Here is a 20,876-nt window from a genome sequence, read left to right on the forward strand (position 1 = left end):
ACTTATATTGTAACTCTTAAGCCAATAAACTCGTTTCTCAACGTCTTCTTGGATGAGGACAATATCGAATTATAAGTAAAGTCTCCGTACCCTTTCAAAAACAACAGAGCTTAAATTAATGATAAAGTTAAACTCGTTCACATTTCAAGATCCGAAAAATCCAGTTTCCCCATCGAATTATAATCACAAAATCATCTCCTTAAATTAAGGTTATTGTAGCTAAAAACCGTGTTCCTGTTTGAATCACTGAACTCCTACTGAATGAGTTCCTTTTACACATAAATTTTTAGGTACTCGTCCATGCGTGTGTAATTCACTTCAGGGTAAAGCTTGGATGCTTCTTCTCCTTCCTCTCCAATTTCAAAATTTGCTAAACATCCCTCGTAGAATATATGATAAAAGTGTCCAATCCCTACTTGAAGTTTATAATCCAACCCTGCAAATCAAATTCACATGACCAAACATCACAAACTGTCTAAGAAAATAATGTTACTTTTCAAATAAATATTGAGGGTCATTCGGTGGTCAGGATAGGATACGATAGGATAATGCTGTAATCGGTTGGTTGTTGTGCTGATAGGATATGATAATGTTATCTTGTATGTGATCCTATCCTGTTGGTTGTGTATTTCTTACCTTGAAGGCGATTTGGATTAGGATCAACAAAATACGAAAAGTTATGTACATAATTACCTTTCAGTGTTGTAAGAAAGCCTTCTGGAGGTATGTATGTCTTCTCTAGTTCCTTTCCAATAAGTTTCTCCCAAATTCCAATAAGCTCTGCTTGAGAGATAATATTTTCTGGAGGCCTTAGGTACAATGTTTTGTTAAGGGTTCGTGGATCATCTATTGCCTTGATTGTATATGTTGCAACATCATCTTCATCCAGAAAAATAGCTGCAATCATCACAGAAATGCCATAATGACTAACCATCTTGTTGACATAATAAAATAAAATATAACTATTTTGATTAAGTTTGGTATTGGCCAAGGTTTTAAATTGCAATTGAGGTCTCGTTGTAGTGGTGTTGAAAAAAATTGTAAACAAATGTAAATGATGTGACCACAATTATGATCAGAGAGACTCAAAAATAGCCACACAGCTGCAATTATATTTACAAATAAGTTTTTAAACAGAAATATTATTTGTAGAATAAATTGGACTAAGATAAATTTGAGATGTAATAAATGATGTGATGGTGAGAAATAGACATAAAAATGATGTATTAAATTGTTATATGTGTATGACCCGCTTGTTTTTTAAAAACCTTGGTATTGACTGAAAACCTTATTGCAATTATATTATTATAGGTACCTTTGAGTGTGCCATCTCCAAAGAGATGCACCTTGTCCCTTGGTGGCACAAAAGACCCCATCTGAGAGAGGCTGCCAGCAAAGTATCCAGCAAAGAGGTTTGCGGAGATGTAAGTGAAAGGGATATTAGCTTCCTCTATTGCTTTCCTTACAGCCATTTTGTCTTCAAATGTTACCCTTCCTGGTTCTAATGCATGCCCCATCCTTGCTGGGTCTAGGCCAAATTCAGAAGGCAAGAAACGCTACAGGGAAAGGCAAACAAACAAAAAAAAAAGGTTGTACAATATTGTTTAGAAGAGGGAAAGACAAAAAAAAGTTTTGCAATATTGTTTAGTAATTAGTGTCCACATATTTATATGATTATGACTATTTGGAAACAAAAATTATTGATGGAGCTACCAATCATGTGATTTCATTAATGCAAATGGTGTAAAATGCAAAGATAAAAAATTGTATACATACCCATATAACGCACTCAAATTTTGTTTAAATTGCTGAAGAGCTTCATTTTAGAAAAAAAAGGTAGAAAAATGATGTTTTTTTTTTTTTTGCTATTCATTGGAAAATAAAAAAGCAATAAGCGTTTACAGGTGTAAAACTAACATCAAACAAGCCTACACAATCACTAAGCAAGCACAGTTCTGTGTTTGGATTTTAAAAGTTTAAAATTATGCATATAACCTAACACTAAACAGAAATTGTATTCATACAATAAATGAGCATATTTTTATGTAATGAGAGAGAGAGAGAGAGGAAGGAAAGAGATAAAACTGAGGTAAGTGAGTAATGTGATGGAAAAAAGGTAGAAAAAAATGTAAAAAATATTGTATGAACAAAGTAATACGATATTATAAATTACTCAAATATTATTTAAAAATAAATAAAAAAATTATAACTAGTTCAAGTGGGACAGAACATTATATTATGTGAATGATGATCATGTTATGAAAGGGATAAAAAAAATAACAACTCTACATATTATCATTAGAAATATGAAATTATGAAAAAGTTTTAATATATATGACCAATAATTATTATTATTTAGAATTTATTTATTTTTTTATATCCTTTTATCACGTTATTCTCTTGTAGTGGGTAACAAGAAGTATCTAATTTTCCAAGGAATCAAAATAATTGATCAAGAGTATTAAGAAGTCATGTGTATTTGCCTTGAAAAAAAGTTACGTGTATTTTGGTTAAAATACGTGGTTTACCTCTGATTCCTGGCATTAGCCAGTGGGAGAGACGTTATACTCACACATGGCATTTATTCTTTTTTCTCTTTTTTTTTAATATAAAAAATTCTATTTTTTCATTAACAAACTATGTCAAGCATCTGATCTGATTTCGTGAAAGTTAAAAGAAAAAAAAAAAAACGTAACAAATTATAACTTGAATGTTTTTTTATTTTCTAATCAGCGGTGGACTATGTCTTTATGCCGTGCGGTAGGTAAGGGAATCATTCCACGTGCAAAACGAAGACTTAGAAAATCTCAAATTTGAATGATATTGTTTTTAAAATTTAAAAATGTAATAATTTACTATTTTACATATTTATTAGACAAATATTCGTTTGTCCTTTGAAAATAATTACTCTGTATATTCTTTTGTAAGAAACATTCAAGCAAATTATATTTTTCATATATGTTAAAATTTAATAAAATCATATCAATGTATTTTAAAATTTTGGAAATTAGTATAAATAAAGGAGCAAACGTATTTTTTTTTCATGCACACACCACCCCCAATTAGTACGGAATTATATTTTTAAAACGTTTATTTTCTTGATTTGACTTATTAGATCATATAATTCATATATCATAATTGGTTTAAGAAAAACAAACATTTGTACGAAATGGAAAATGACTCTATATAAAACTAAACATACACATACAATAAATCACTGATCTAATCGAAGTGCAGCTGTATACTTGAAAGCGAAATCTACCATTAGTGCCTTTCTATTTTTCAGATGGCATGAATATCTTTCAATTAAAGAAATAAAAAGAGAGAGAGAGAGTAAATCAAAGTGTTAAGCACTACACTTAAAAAAAAAAGGTGCATTTTTAGACGAAAAAATAAAAGTGTTAAACACTACACTTAAAAAAAATGTGTTTTTAGACGAAAAATAAAAGTGTTAAGCACTATAACACAGGTTCTTGAAATTAGAGAAATTTTAAATAAATTTCTGAAATTTCCATATTGTTTCATTCAAAACTCTGAATTCTTAAATTTTAATTGAACTAACGTAGTTAATTAACGACTTACATTTTTAGTGACTGAATATCACAGTAAAGACACTCACAGTAACACGTAATAAACTAAGAAATATATCACGTAGGTTTTTTGACTGCAAGATACTACTATACTATCACGTAAGTTAGCATTGACATCATTAGAATAAAAAATTCACAAAAAGACTAATTTAACCTAACATAAACTTCGTACCCCATTGCCCAGAGGCTCTTCGCTATGCGAAGGTATGGAAGAGGGATGTTGTACGCAGCCTTACCCTTGCATATGCAAAGAGGCTATTTCCGGATTCAAACCCATGACCAACAAGTCACCAAGGCACAACTTTACCGCTGCACCAGGGCTCGCCCTCACTATAACACTATAAAAACCTAAAGTAAAACTTTTAAAAATCAAAGAACCAAATTCAAACTTAAAATAAAAAATCACAATTTTATTTTCTTTTTCTTCTAAATTACATCTATCTTTTATTATATGAGACAATCTTAATTTAAAGCAGATAAGATCATTATGAAAATTTTTTCCTCTAAGTATTTAACAAATTATATTTTAATAGTCTAATTGTCTGTGGCTTTAATATCTATTCATTTAAGAAATAACAAAAGAAAAAGCAAGAAAAAGAAGGTTCAAAGCTAACCTTAACGTTCCCAGCTTCTTTGATGGCCTCAACAAGTTTGAGTTGCAGAGTGATGCTGTGGCTCCTGATGTGAACACCAGAGATGGCACTGATGACAACATCAACCTGCTTCACAGCATCAACAAGGCTCTTGTGATCATTGAAAGAGGCCTCAATGAGATGAGCACCTTGCTTCTTGAAGGAGAGGAGCCTCTGCAGCTTCTCTATCTGGAGGCTCAACTCTGGCCTCTGAACCACATAGGTCTCATGGCCCAGTGCCAGGCTTGCCCTCACTATCCTCCTCCCTATGTACCCAGTTCCCCCCACCACAAGAACCTTGCTCTTCCCCATTACTTGAATCTCAATCTCAATACCCCTCTTGTTGGTTCTTCAGTTGTTCTACCTCAATGTTTTGGGTCCCTGGTTTGGTTCTCCTTTTATTGACAACAAGTTGCCTCAATTTGATGGATTAAATAATGTATTTTTTTAATTATTAAGTATTTTTTTTTATTAAAAATGATTCTGTTTGAGTAAAATAAAATCGACAAAATTCTGTTTTAAAGTATTTAACGTAATGATTCTATACTCAAGACGTGAATTTGAAAATTAAATTAAAATAATCTCACCCAATTAATTCACTGTTTGATGGTAGGATTAAATAATATACCAATTAATACATAAGAATAAGAAATGGAAAAAGAAAAAATGGAGAGGTGGTTAATAGTAATAGAATATAATATGTTTTTTTATATTAATTAAACTATTGTGAGTTGACCGAGGTGGGGGTAGCTGGGTAGGTGGAGATGTCAAGAAGAATTTGTAGTCTAACTGGGTATACTTCATTGGAGCGTAAGTTGACTGTATTCAGTGGGTGAGGTAGCCAATTTTGACCAAGAAAAAGGGTCATGGGCTTTTTTATTTTTTATTTTTTTAGTGAATTTCTTTTTAAAACGGACAAATAATGATATATTTAGTTTTAAATGGTAGTGAGTTAATACTGATATTACACTATGTTTTTTTTTTTTGTATTATATCACACCAGTACTTGGCTTTCGAATAACACAAGTTCTATGCGATATTTTTAATATAAATTTCACTTAAAATTATAAACAAAATTTTAATATCAAGAACTCAATAATATGTTAAAAAATATCAAGAACTCAACATCATAACGGATAATATTACAAAAGTTAATTAAAACCTTTGAATAATAACTACCAATTTCATCCCATACCATAATCACATATGAAGACCCGAAATTTATATAATTTCCTCATTAAAGACTAATAATAATAAAAATAAAACACATAAAAAGGAAAATCAATTAGGTTAGTTGTACCCCAAAGATTTAATAACATATATACTCTGTCAGATTTGAACGATCACTCTTCTCATTTATCTTAAATTTTGATGAATAACAATAAATATAAATTACTGATATTCTAATGAGTTTTTGACAAGTTAATAAGATCAACGTGTTAAAGGATTTAACTATATTCTGCATGTATCATCCACACTCCAAGAGAAAATGATCTCTTAATTATTTAAGCTAGCGTCCAATGAATTAAAACCAAAAAATGTTCATTCATTATGGTAATCAGCATTATACACTACGTCTTGTTAAATCTTGCGTCCAACTAGTAAGAGACTAACACATTCTTTTGAAATGATCAATCTATGATAGTTAGAAAAGGGAAGTACATGTATTCTATCTTATAAAAATTCATTTTGCCTCTCTTTATTTTCAATTGCTAACATTTGAATTTAAGGAAAGGACAAAATAGAAGAGAATAGAAGGTCTTCACAAAATACTAACTTTGAGGTCGCTTTCATCAAGAAAGAGGAGCACATGACACTATTTGTACTATTGCTCATTTCCTCGAAAATTACAGCATGTCACGTAGCCTTATCTCCTAGTATGAGACAACGGTCTTTTTAAGGAATCAACATTGACCCCATAATGGATGTTTCTCTGAAGTTTATAAAAAGCAGTCTTTACTAAAAAAGAAAGGATGAATTATTATAACAAAAAGAAAGGCAACCTCTTCCCAGCAAGAGTGTTCTTTATAAGGCATGCTAAAAAACAACCATGTCAGATCTCCATAAGTTTCTACTCTTTAACTTAATGGAGAATCTGCCATTTGATCTCCCTCAAACCATCTACATCAACATTCTGAGAAACCTGAAAGGCTTAGGTGGTCTGGACGACATCTATTATGTTGCCCTCATCAGCAAGCTACTTTGGGATCAAGGCGTGCATCACGTCTTCAACAAAATGGAAGATGATTCTAAGCATACCCTAGTAGCCAAGGGGGTTCACTTGATTCTAAACAACACAAATTTAGCAAAACTAACCTAAAAGCTATGAAAGTTGCTCTAGAACAAAGTCAAAAAGAGGCTTCTCAAGTGGACCTAGACGCAATAAACAAAAGGAAGTAGAAGAGGCTCATCAAAGTTATAACTGATGAAGATTGAGGTCTAAATAGCTTTGAGAGTACCAAGAAGATACAAAAGATTCTTGTTGAGCAACAGAAGAAAAAGAAGACAAGGAAACAGTCAAAAAAGGAGGAAAAAGAGGGGGAGCTACTTTCAAGGGAGCATCGGATAAAGAAGAGACATGCACAATCTAATGTGTCCATTCCTGTGTGTCCAATAATTGAAACATCAATACCTCAAAGGCTAAAGGACCTAAGTGAGATTGATGAAGAGAACGAGGGATTTGTACAAATAGATCTCTAAAAGAGAAAGGTTGCAGCTCTGAGTGCCCCTACTCCAAAACGAGAAAAGACTGTCCAACCAACTCCAGAACTCAAAGAAGTTGTCATTCCTTCTACCATTCCCAGACACATTAAGACAAAAGCTACTTAAGCCAATCCCAAGATTGGCGAGAAAAAGTGGGCAGTCTCCTTCACCGGGAATAAGGAGGTTCTAGCCTTATCTTTCTCAGATAGTGAGTCTACTGACGATACTTCTATCTCTCTTCTCCACAAGAGTCAAGTTCCCTCAACACAACCGCATCCACCTCCATCCCCAATTAATCTCGAGAAGTTCAAAAGAGCTATTCAACAAAAGGAACCATTGACAAATGCTCAAAGATTTCCTTTAGCATTCGTTATTGGTAATCCAATATCTGAATCTTCCTTCCATGAGTCCATATCCATTGAGTCTCTTCAGAAGGAAACCATCATTGTCCAAGCCTCAACATGAAAGAAGTATAACTATGAGCACACACCATCTAAGGCCTTCAAGACTCTTCCAACAGATGCCATAGCTCATTTACCACTACCACAATAGACACGTCAAGTGCAACCATAAGTTATCAAGATGAAACTGCATTGGCTTGCACCTGGCACCCAACAACGGGTTCGTCCATCAATGGAGGTTAAACCAAGAGAAGCCTGGAAAAATCTTCAAAAGTGCAAGGATAAGAAAAGCACACAAAATAGTATCCCTAAAGATCTTTTTGAGAAGCTCAAAAGAGACCCTTCGCCTGAAGTGAAACCTCCAAAGAGCGAATATTAGAAGATGCATCTCTGGATGCCATTCACAAAGCTTTTACAATGCATCCAATAGATCTTCACCTATCTCAAAAAGATCTCACCTCTCTTGGAAACGTCTATGCACAAATGCATGCGAGAGATCAAGCCATTGCCTATTCTCCTGGACTGCACATCTCAAGGGCCATCAATGTCAAGATCGTTGCTGACAAGATATGTCCATGACTACCTATGTGGGATGTTGCCAAAAAAGAAAGGCTTCAAGTTGTACTACAATGAAGAGATTCCCTCAAGGCAGATGAAGGTGGAAGTAGTCAACTACCCTTGAAATTGGAGTTCACTATTCAATGGGAAGAAACTGTTTCGCACTCCTGATGCTTATGATGCCAAGACTTTCTAGAATCAGATCGTGTGGATGGACACTCTAAAAGCCTCCACCTCTGGTTATGATGGAAGTGACAACATTGTGCACCATGACGTCATTCATGTGTTACGTCTAGTTAGGAAGTATCACTTTGATGATGCATGTCTCTTTTTTATAAAGGACATCGACAACTATTTTTTTTATTCAGCGTCTACATCAACTTCTTACTATTCAATATGAGAGGACCTACAACCTCAAGAAGATGAGTAAAGAGTAGATGATATCTCACGTGACTTAACTCCATGAAGGTCAGAAAAAGAAGAAAGCTGAAGAAGAAGAAGAAACATTAGTTGTTGTTGTCGTGAAAGACAAAGATGTTTTTGTCCAAGTTGAAGTGTCTACTAAAGTTGTGGATGATACCATTGTACATGAGGTCATTATTGATCTTATCAACCCTATTATCATGGACAAAACACCTAAGCTATCCAATGCGACCATAGCTGATAAGGTTGTACATCACTTCCTAGAACCTATGTCCAAGCAGTCAACAACCTCAAATGAAGTTACCTCAAGAGACAAGAGTGAACCAAATGTCATCATTGTTTACTCCACTAGTTTAGGAAATGCTCCTCTAAAATGCGCACAACCTACTGTTGTCACAAGGGATCAAGTGCAAGACATGATTAGGATGGCTATAGAGTCATTTGTTGAACGCCAACGCCAAGAAAATGAGCAATTTAGGCTCTCCATGCAGAATGCTATCACAACACAATTCTCCAACCTTGGTGTTATCCTTCTCCAAAACATTCAACAAGCTCAAATGTCGATGTTTGGAGCTGTTGTTGCACCTGTAATCGTACCTGCACTTGCACCTCAACCTCTTGAACCTTCACCACACACCTTTGCCCCAACACCTCCACTTCCTCATCTTCACCCCCACCTACTCAACCTCCACCACCATTTCCAACTCAAAAATGACTATGATGTCCATACTATTTATCTCTTTAAACCCTTTTTTTCTTATGACAACAGAGGGAAAATAAGGAATTTTGATTTTAAGGAGTTTAAATGCATTACATTCATTTTACTCTAATTATATTTTATAAATCAAAATTTATTATTTTTCATCATAAAAAAGAGGAAGATTATTAGGTATTGACGACCACTCTTTTCATTTATCTTGGATTTTGATGAATAATAATAAGTATAAATTATTGATATTCTAACGAGTTTTTGACAAGTGGACAAGATCAACTTGTTAAAGGATTTAACTATATTCTGCACGGATCATCCATACTCCAAGAGAAAATGCTCTGTTAATCATTTAAACTAGTTTCCAACGCGTTAAAACCAAAGAGTGTCTACTTATTATGGTAATCAACGTTATACACTGCATCTTGTTAACTCTTGCGTCCAACTAGTAAGAGACTAACACATTCTTTTGAAATGGTCAATTTGTAATAGTGGGAAAAGGGAAGTACACATGTTCTATCTTATACAAAGTCATTTTGTCTCTCTTTATTTTGAATTGCTAACATTTGAATTTAAGGAAAAGATAAAATAAAAGAGAATAGAATATCTTCACAAAATATTCCTCAGAGGTCAACTCTTGCGTCCATTCATTATGGTAATTAGTGTTATGCACCGCGTCTTGTTAAGTCTGTTAGAGATAGGGGGAACAACATGAAGACTTAGTCTTGAAGCTTGAAGAAGTTTTGTATTTTACATGCCCAACTCTCTTGAGTGGCATTTGTATTGATTGTTATCTTATACGTTGCATCTTAGCCTATATCATATCATTTGTACATCATGCATTATCATGTGAGTTAGAAATTTCTTCAAAAGGAAAAACTCTATTTTAATCGATTACAACCTTATCGTAATCGATTACACAAGTTGCTTTAAGCTTGCAAAGTTATGTTTCGTATTGGTTTAATCGATTACAACCTATCGTAATCGATTACATAGTTGTTTTTGAGACAATGACTGAGTTATTCAGGAGTCTCTGCTTTAATCGATTACCATGTGATAAAATTAAGTACTTCTCTTTCTACAAGTGTTTCAGAAGTAAACAAGAACACTTTAATCAATTACTTTGAGTATCTAATCGATTACATTATTCTTGAGTTGTTTCCAGTTTTTGGGAAGAACACTTTAATCGATTAAAAAGATAATCTAATCTAATCGATTACTTCATTTAATTAATTGATTACCTTGTAGATTTAATCAATTACATGCGATTATAACTATTTTCTCTATAAATAGCCACCCTGTGTTCTCTCTAATAACACAACATATTTAGCTTCTGAATGAGCTAGAATCACGTCTTGATATTAGTTAAAGAAAGAAGAGAAGAAAAGGGCTTAGATACAGTGACTCATAACTTCTAATCTTTTGATTATGAAGATCTTTTGTGATAAGTGAGTTATGATACTTTCTTGAGTTCAAGAAGATACCTCATTCAGTCAAAGCAAGGTCTTGTGGAAATGATTGATCAGGTTGTATCTATCTTTGCTCTAGTTTTTTGTGTATGGTTTTCTACATTTCTTATTTGTGCATGAATTTCTGAAAGGATGTTGGAATAGGTGTTTCTAGTTTGGGCCAATGGTAGGTTTCTCTTAGGCTCTTATTCATAGAGGACCCTAGTGTTGGGTGCCTAAGTCTCTTTTTTCGGGGTGGGACTTGAGATTGCTTGTGATTTCTTGTAAGAATTATGTATGCATAGTGGAAATCTAATTCGGGTTTGAATTAGATAACTGAATTAGCTTCTCTAGTGATAGAGAGTGAACCAGCATAAAAAGTTGTGTACTTCTTCGCTTGATCTTATATTTCTTTCTCATTCTAGTCCTAATCAATTTACTAAAGGTTCAAGAAAATATCTTTATGAAAGAAAAAACTTTAACAAAGGATCTTGCGTAAAAGGGTGGATTGATTCAATATTGATTAAGTTTGGTTTATCAAAGTTTTGTGATACGATCTGCGCAAAGAATTTTTTGTAACTCTGGTTTTAAAAGTTCATTTTGTTTTGAAAAACAATTCATCCCCCTCTTGGTTTGTCAGTACCATCATTTTTTTCAATCTCTTGCGTCCAGCTAGTAAAAGACTAACACATTCTTTTGAAATGATCAATCTGTGATAGCCAGAAAAGGGAAGTACATGTGTTCTATCTTATACAAAGTCATTTTTCCTCTCTTTAGTTTGAATTGCTAACATTTGAATTTAAGGAAAAGATAAATAAAAGAGAATAAAAGGTCTTTACAAAATATTCCTTTGAGGTCACTTTCATTAAGTACAAGGAACATATGGCACTATTTCTACCATTGCCCATTTCCTCAGAAATTAAAGCATGACATGTAGCCTTATCTCCCATTATGGGACAACGATCTTTTGAAGGAATCAACACAAATCCTGTAACGGATCTTTCTCTGAAGTCTATAAAAGGAAATCTCTACTAAAAAAGAAAGGACGAATTATTATAACGAGATAACAAAAATATCTTTGAAGCAATACTCTACTGAAACCACTAGATGACTGGTTTAAACTTTCATTTATTTACCCTTTGCATAACTAAGTTATCTTGTATTTGAAATTTATTTTTTATTCACTCATTGAGTGTTATTAAATACTTATATTCAAACTACTATTGTTGAAAGCCAGGAGTAACTTAATCTTAAACAATACTTGGGTTTCTTAGATTTTGGGAGAGTCTAAGACAGTACCAGAAGTGGTATTAAAAATAATTTTATAGTTAGGAGTGACAGGTCAAAATACTTGTTTTGTAATCAAGTTTTGATTATTGAAACCCTTTATTGTTGAGTAAAAGAGAACTGGACATAGCTTAAGTTTAGTGAACCAGTATAATCCAAATTTTTCTACTTTTCTCCTTAATGGTTTATTAAGCATTCTATTAGTACTCTCTGTCAATTTTTTTAATGCCAAGTATTTATTTGAATTTTTTTTAAAGACTCTTATTAAGTCATTAGACGATCAAACCTGTCCTAATTAAAACCTGTTTTTCTCTTCATTGGTGACTTACCATACATTTGCTTTTCTGTGCATATTTGTTCTAAAAGTTATAAAAAGTTATTGTATTTGATATATACAATATTCAACCCCTCCTGTTCTATTGTGGCTGTTGTTATTTCATAATTAACGTTAGTTTTCACTATAGGAGTCCAATGCCAAAAGAAGAATTTGGCTTTGTTTCTTTTCTTCCTCTCTTTATTAATTTTTCTTCTTTCGATCATGTTAAGGAATAAAAAGTCAAGCTTAGGTCGCCAAAAATTGAGAAAATACCCAAAAAGAGTCATTTGCAAGTTACATTCTCTAAGCGTTGTTTGGGACCGTTCAAGAAAGCTAGTGAGCTTTGCACCCTTTGTGAGGTAGAGATCGCTATTATGGTTTTCTCTCCACCTAATAAGGCATTTTCTTTCGGCCATCTAGAAGTCGAGTCCCTCATTGATCGTTACACCACACAGAATTCTCCACAAGAGTCTAGTGCCCACCACCTTATTGAGGCACACTGAAACGCCATTGTTCGTGATCTCAACATGCAACTCACTCAGGTTTTCAACCATTTGGAGATTGAAAAGAAGCAAGGAGATGACCTAGACCATGTGAGGAAAGCTAAGTAGAGGCAATTTTGGTGGGAGAGTCCCGTTGATGAGCTTGGATTTCATGAGTTGCTCTAATTAAAGGCCTCTATTTAGGAGCACAAGAAGAACATTGAAAAACATGTTAACAAATCCATGATTGAGCACACTAGTAATATGCCTTTTTCATCAATTATAAGGCCTAGTAATGGACTTGGTGCAATTGCATGTTATGACTCTTTTGAGAACAAACTTGGTGTTGGGATTAGTCCTTCGTCAATTCCTAATGCCCATTATCTCACTTTTCGCAGGGCATTGCTTTGTGCACCCAACAATATTTGAAAATCTCGAAACTACCCCTCCTTTATAACTTCTTCTTTGTTTTCCTTATTTACACACCATTCATTCATTCATTCTTCTTTGCCTTCATTCTTGTGAGAGGTGCTCATTCGTTGTCGCATCTACTTTGGTCGAGGTGCATTGTTACGGTGGTTCTTTGGCAAATGGTGGTTGTGGTGGTGGTTGGTGTGGCTGTTAACGGCAAACGTTTGCAATTTCAATTTAGTTTTTTTTTCCAGTATAAAACTTACTGATTATCAATCCATAAGTTATATAAAATTTATGGATTGATAATCCGTAAGTTTTATATAACTTACGAATTACCAATCCGTAAGAAACTTACGGTCATGTGTATCGGTCATAGTGTATGCTTTTGTTCCTTGAGTGACTACCCTCAGGTTGATGAAGCGTTCCAACCTTTCTGCTATTGCTTGACAAACCTCCTACGACATTGACAACAAGGTAAAAAGTAAATATTTAATGCATGATACATAAAATGACTAACAATGAGAATTCAAAATATATTATACCAGTACATGTCGAGGCATGTCTGCATCAATAGGTGCAACTGCAGGTTGTTCTAGCATAACCGTTGTGGCAACTAGCTACTAAGGAAGATCTAGTTTAATAAATGTATCATCATGCACCATAGGTGGATGTCTTGGAGGATCCTTAGGTTGTGTTGAACTCATGAAGGGATGAGATATCATGTAGAACCACTCCATGTAGTCTGCTACACACTGTCTAGGAGCAACGCAAATTTGAACCACTGGTGCAAGGTATTCAGAAAATTAAATCCATCTATCATCAATATCCTCTATAGATAAAGATGGAGCAGCAAGGTGTGGAGGAAGGGTCTACACATAACCAAACTTTCGCACAACCCTCTCTGATCGGTGTATGACAATAGATGGACCGCATCTGATATGTTCGAAAAATAATGAGATCAACTCAAATTCTCTGAATGCACGACTGATCGAGGCCGTACCCGAATCAAATAAATATTAAAATGTAGTAACTAGGAAGTGATCCTAGGTCGTTTCCCAACGAGCAATGATAAACCAAATGTTCATAACAGATAGTAGGAAATAATAACAAATTGGGGGGGGGGGGGGGGTTGTTTGCTTTTGTAAATTAAATAACGAATAAAATTGAATTAGAAAAATATCAGAATTAAAATACGTTGCTTCCCCTTGATTCACAAGCAAGTCCCTTATCCTAGGTTGCGAGAATTTATCCTTTATCAATTTAACCACTTAATTCAACCCTAAATTAAATTACTAAGCGAAATTTAACATAAGGCATTCATTATGTGATTAAGCAACACATACACCAATTACTCATGAACGATCATTAAGCATGAACGTAAATTAAGCGCAAAGACAATTAATCAAGCACTAAGCATGCATGGATTAATAGCAACAAATTTAGAGTAATTAGTGAAGAGGAAAAACTGAACAAAATTTAACAGTAATAATAGAACCTCAAAGAGAACTGCGCTTGATCCTCAAGAGAAAGCAACACTGGGGACTTAGCCTTCCATTAATCAATAGATAACGAAATTATAAATTGAAGAACGAAATTTTATTGCTACTGGAATTGCAAAACGAAAAAATGTCTCAAAGAAAAAGCCTAAAACTAGAAAATGAAAATAGGGGAGAGAGAAGAGAGAGAGAGAGAGGAGAGAGGAGATAGAGCCTAAACTAGAACCTTGGTGCTATTATATAGTTTTCCAGCCCCAAAGCTTACAAATCTGTTTTAAATCCAAGCCCATAAATAAAATCAAATCAAATCTAGATAAGATAAGATAAGATAAGATCTAGATGAAATAATATCTAGATGAGATCAAATCTAAATAATATCTAGATAAGATAAGATAAGATCTAATTTTGTAGAATAAAATAGTCTGTCCTCTTCAAATCCAAGCCCAATTCTGGATTCAAGCCCAATGCTTCATTAATTCCTGAAATTAGATTAAAAACATCAAATTAGCTGAATGGGCCCAAATAATAAAACTGCTTAATTAATTTGACAATTAAAATTAATCAGTACTTAAAATGGTGCAAAAAAGGTTAAGAAATAGGAGAAAATAATGGCACATCAACGATGATCACCATAAGGAATCCAACACACAACATCAAACGTCAATCTATCCAACCCTTACGATATGTCGACACTTGTAATGCCTTCCTAGATTTTCAATGGTAAGCACGTGGTTTCCTCTCATGATAATCTTCAGCAACAATAAAAGAAGCAGAAATAGGAAAATGCTCATAGATCCAACACTGCACATATTTAAAAGACAAAAAAAATTCAAAACAATACTTAATATAAACTACAAAACTAAAAATTAAATTTAAAATAAATTAGAAATACTTGTAAAAGTGTGATATATCCTACAAGTTGTCTGGTGCTTCTCTTTGATGCATCATTCAAATTCTCATACATATGGACCAATGCAGCAACTCCCCATGCGTAGCTTCCAGTTTGGCTGAGGTCATGAAATGCATCCAAAAATACCACATGCACGTGTGAGCATTCTTGTTAGCAAAGAGTGTGCAACCTACCAAATGCAAAAGATATGCTTGAGCTGCTACGGTCCACTGTCCTACGTCACATTTGCTATGATAAATATCTCGCAGTCAGGATGGCCGAACATATTCCCCATTACATTGCAATGTCTCATCTCTTGGTTCTTGTGAATTGACTTCAAGCAAGTCAACTAACAAGTCCATGACTTGGTTTACATGAAGAGCCTCAAAGCTATGGAAGACGCCTGTAACGGGTAGATGTAACAACGATGCACATCATCGAGGGTGATGGTGACCTCTCCTGCAAAGTCAATGGTAAAACCAAAAAATATTCTTCTCACTTTGAAGGAGAACGACACCAACAATTGTAAAACAAAGAAGCAAGTCTACAATGCAAGATATACATATTTTTCTTCTATAAGAGACAATAATACTGAAATGCGACAATTAATGAAGCTACTTGATTGTGATATGTATATTCATTGACATAAACTGAAGGATGAAGATGTTGTACATGATATATTTTGAACACATCCAGATGCGGTAAATTTAAGTAAGCATGTCATTTGGTATTCCTCATAGATAGTACATACAAAACAAATAGATACATACTGCTTTTACTTGACATTGTTAGTGTGACACCTACTGGGATAACATTTTCAGCTGCATTTGCCTATTTTGAGAGCGAACGTATAAACAAATGTTGTTTGAGCTTTTGAACAGTTTAAAGGTATTTTTATGAGATGTGATACAATCCCTTAAGTAATTGTTACTGACAGAGATTCAACATTGATGAATGCAATGAAAACTATGTTCCCTAAGTCAACTAACTTGTTGTGTAGGTTTCATATTGATAAGAATGTTAGGGCAAAATGTAAATGTATGTAGGTCAAAAAAATGCATGAGACTATGTGATGGAAGCATGTGATTGTCCTACTGAGATAAAGTATGATGACCGTCTTATGAAGTTTGAAATTGCTGGCTCACCATGGTCAATGTTTGTTGACTATTTGAAAGACACATGGTTGATTCCCCCATAGACTAAGATTTGTAAAAGCGTGGACGAATAATGTGATGCATCTAGGAAACACAACAACTAACATGTACGAAAATTGTTAATCTATATTGGTTTTTATAAGAACACATTAATGGATGAAAATAATTCTTTGCCTTTTTAAAGGCAGGGTTGAGTTTGCACATTGGACCTTAAAGAGACTACTCCAGAATAGCCTTGGAGACCTATTTAGTGTTTAGGATGCCATGAGCAACATGATCACTTTGCAACATAGTTAAATAAAGGCATCTTTTGAGAGAAGCACACATGTGGTCAAACATGTTTTTAAAGTTACCTTATACAATAGACTAATTGGCACAATATCAAGATATGCGTTAAATCATATTGCTGCCATGTTAGAGCGAGTGAATTATGCTGACATCGACAGTTCTCGTTGTGGATGCATCATGAGAACTACTCATGGTCTCCCATATGCATGTGAGCTAGCTAAATATGCTGTTGGTAGCATACCACTTGACACAGTCCATATGTTTTGGAAGAGGCTAAGTTTTTCGTACCAAGGTTTATCTGAGTTCGAAGTCTGCATAATCCAAGAGTTGGAAGCCATATTCAAGCAATTTGAAGATATTGATATATGTGGTAAAGTGACTCTAAGGAGTAAACTTCGAGAACTTGCATACCCTAATCTAACTTCAATGTGTGCTCCTCCTTAAAAGGTGAAAACAAAAGGTGTTCAAAAGAAACGAATGACCAAATAACAAAGATCAACGAAGCATGATTTGTCTTACTTTGAGTATGTGGATGCATTACATTAGGTGCAAGATAGCTCCTCCACACTGAAATGGTCTGGATCATCGTTTGAACACACAAAACCGAAGAGGAACATGCCAATGTAGGATCAATTCATCCATGCATGCAAGATTTCATTGAAGACATTGTTGATGTCAAAGCTGATGGTAATTATGGATATCGTGTAATTGCTGCCTTATTAGATTTGGGTGAAGATTAATGGTCTTTGGTTCGTAATCATTTGCTCAAAGAACTTGGAAAATGGTGTGATGACTATATAGTTTTATTTGGTGGCATAGATAGATATGAGCATTTAAAGCGGTCCCTACTTGTTGATGGATTATCCATGGTATATAAGTTTTTTGTTACACATTAATGGATATCATTCAAGTAACGGGTTCTAGCCAATTGAAAGGATTTTCTGATCAATCCAAGGATTATTTCTATTTACTCGTTTTGTTATCATTAAATGACGTGGCATCTTTTAGGAGACACGTCCACGTGTCATGCCACGCCATCCTTTAGTGCCACGTTGGATAGTCCACGTGGCACTAAAATTGACCTCACTAACGGCGTTACTTTAAAATTTAACGGAAGGACTATTTTGCAACACTTATGCAAAGATAAGGACTATTTTGAATTTAACATTATGTTAGGGACTAATATGCAAAATGGGTACAATCTCAGGGACTAAATTGCCTATTCATTCGCTTTTTAATAAGCCTAAGCCTGGTCTATTTAATTTAATAGGCTTTTAAAAAAGCCTGAGCCTAACCTTTTAATTAAATAGGTCAGTTCAGACCAAACTTTATGTAGGTCAGGTCGTAGGCCCCTGTAGGCCGACCTGGCCTATTCCCACCCCTACCTAGTACACATCATTCACATAGTGGAAAATAAATTTGTTCATACATATAATTAAATTTGTGATTTACATATTCAAATCAACAAAAAGAATTACGGAACCAGCTATAGAGGAGTTGATTAACAAAACACAACTCTCTCCCAAAATAATCCCAACATCATCACGTCGCCTCGACGACTCCATAAAAGAATCTCACTTCTCGTCCACTACTGCTGTCATTCTGCTCCCACGAACAAAGGTTCGCGATCATCACAGGTACCAATCACACGGTACAAACATTGCGAGGGGTGAGTTTATTATAAAAGAAATTAATACAAAAATCAAATAAACACAATTAGTAAGAAAACATTAACAAGTATTATAAGCTTGCACCAACATTCATTAGTCCAATACACACTCAAAAAATAGTCATCATCCATCCACAATTCCAATCATTCATGCTCAATATGATGCATGCACCTGACCTCAACTCTCATATGCAATGTGGTACCATCCCCAAGGAAATAGCCTAAGTGTGTCCACACAACACTCTCACTTAGGAAAACTAGGCAGTAAGTGTTGAGGTCCCTGTCGTGCACAGGCAACTCCCCACCCCCCACGGTGATCAGTCTGAGTCTCAAGGGAGTTCCAAACTGAGTGACATGCCCCCTAGTACAAGTATTCCTCCCCATGAGAAACTACAAGTACTTACTGACAAAGTTTATCATGTCATATGAAGTATGAAACATAGGCACCATCAAATGCACTGACCGTGGATAATTAAAGATTCTAAGTCATCCCCTTCTAGAGATGCTTAAAACTCTTTAACCACTCTATTAAGGTCACTGCACCCCCCATGAACATACACAACATACAGCGTATGAAACATGGGCACCATCAAATGCACTGACCGTGGATAATTAAAGATTCTAAGCCACCCCCCTCCAGAGATGCTTAAAACTCTTTAACTACTCTATTTCCCCCACCAGGGACATCCAACAAGGTCACTGCACCCCCCCCATGAACATACACATCACTCAATGTATGAAACATGAGCACCATAAAATGCACTAACCGTGGATAATTAAAGATTTTAAGCCATCCCACTCCAGAGATGCTTAAAACTCTTTAACCACTTTATTTCCCCAACCAGGGACATCCAACAAGGTCACTACACCTCCACATGTACATACACAAAATACATCATAACAATGTATTTTCAACATCATCAACATTTCATCTCAATATCACTCTCAACATCAACATCATCTCATCTCAATGACATTATCTACAACAACAACATCATCTCATATTAACATAATCATCAATAACAACATCAACTCATATTGACATAATCATCAATAACAACATCATTTCATATCAATATCATCATAAGCATCAACCTCACCTCATATCAATTAATGTCATCAATAACAACATCAACAGTAAGTCACATTCCGCATATACATACATCTATAGTTCATGCCTGAGATTCACACTTCCTAGGTCTTCAGACCACACAAGTCTAATAGTAATGTTATTAATCAATAATAGATATATCGCATCCCATTAGTCAAAAACATTGTTTTCTTGAAAACCAGCATGTAACAGGGACAAGCATACATCCCCATAGTTAGGTTCCCTAACCCCAACTATGACATTAAAAGTTGTAAACTATAATAAACTCCTCTCACCTATTGTGAGCTCTCATTCAGTTCCTGTTTGCGTTGCTCAAAGGTCTCTCTCGTTCATGCTCGTTAGTCCAAACACAAGGTTCTATATGCCCAATTGAAGGGAATTTAGTATAGGTTTCAAAAACAAGATTAATAACCATATTCGGAGTCAAATACCCATGTCAAAACATAAAGGGCCGAGGGGTGTTTCAGATTCTACTAGAAGGAGACATCATTTTAGAATTCCGATCACGCCAATGTGACTGGGGTTCAGTGAAGGTCACGAAAATAACATCAATGTTATGAAAAGACAACTTTTACGATGTCTCATTTTCTAGGGTTTTTCAAAGGAAGTGTAAAAACACCCTATTACAGTATCCAACACACAAGAGACACTAAGAGGAACTCAAACTAACTAGGAGAAGGGCTTAGAAGTCAAGATTACGTTAGAGAAGCTATGAAATAGAGGATCAAGGGAATTTTCTCCATCAAATCCTTGAGGAGGATTCTGAGGATTTCGTTCTGATTAAATTGTTCCTCTTGGTTTGGGGGTTCGACGGCAAGCAACGGCGGCTCGCGGCGGCCACCGGTGGTCATGGGTGGTGGAGAATGAGGTGTTAGGGTTTGGGTGACATTTTGGAGAAGAGGAGAGTGAAAAATCGTGTTTTTCACGCTGAGGAACGTATTTATAATCTGCAGATCTCGCTTAGTGAGCTCGTCTCGCTAAGCTAGAGTCCACTTTTCTTGCTCAGCATGCAAATTCTCGCTCAGCGCAACTTCCTCTGCACTATGGCTCGCTCAGCGGGCCAATTCTCGCTCAGCACAATCCCCTCTCGGGTTAGAATTGCACTTAGCGTGTCCTTTTCACTTAGCAAGACATAAAAAGTTGTTATTTTAAAACTCCCAACGGTCAGCCTGTGGATAAATGTCTTAGAAAGCTCCAGGAAAAATTTGGAGATGATCCAACGGTTAACGAATCTGAGATCGCGATTTTACTGTAATAGGTTTAGATAAAATTTAAAATCTCATAATTTCAACTTAGCTCAACAAAA

General features: G+C 34.8%; 1 protein-coding gene and 1 pseudogene across 1 annotated transcript; one reads left to right on the forward strand and one right to left on the reverse strand.

Moving 5' to 3' along the window:
• Positions 1-33: 33 nt before the first annotated feature.
• On the reverse strand, positions 34-4,601 carry LOC114390881 (isoflavone reductase homolog). Its single transcript, XM_028351798.1, has 4 exons — positions 4,205-4,601; positions 1,316-1,556; positions 694-897; positions 34-436 (listed from the first exon to the last, which is right to left on the reverse strand). The coding sequence occupies exons 1-4, from the start codon at positions 4,532-4,534 to the stop codon at positions 273-275; spliced, it is 939 nt and encodes a 312-aa protein (XP_028207599.1). The 5' UTR covers positions 4,535-4,601; the 3' UTR covers positions 34-272.
• Positions 4,602-12,289: 7,688 nt separating this feature from the next.
• Positions 12,290-12,978, forward strand: LOC114389850 (annotated as a pseudogene).
• Positions 12,979-20,876: the final 7,898 nt, after the last annotated feature.

Source organism: Glycine soja, chromosome 16 (assembly GCF_004193775.1).
Source record: "Glycine soja cultivar W05 chromosome 16, ASM419377v2, whole genome shotgun sequence".
Lineage (NCBI taxonomy): Eukaryota > Viridiplantae > Streptophyta > Magnoliopsida > Fabales > Fabaceae > Glycine > Glycine soja.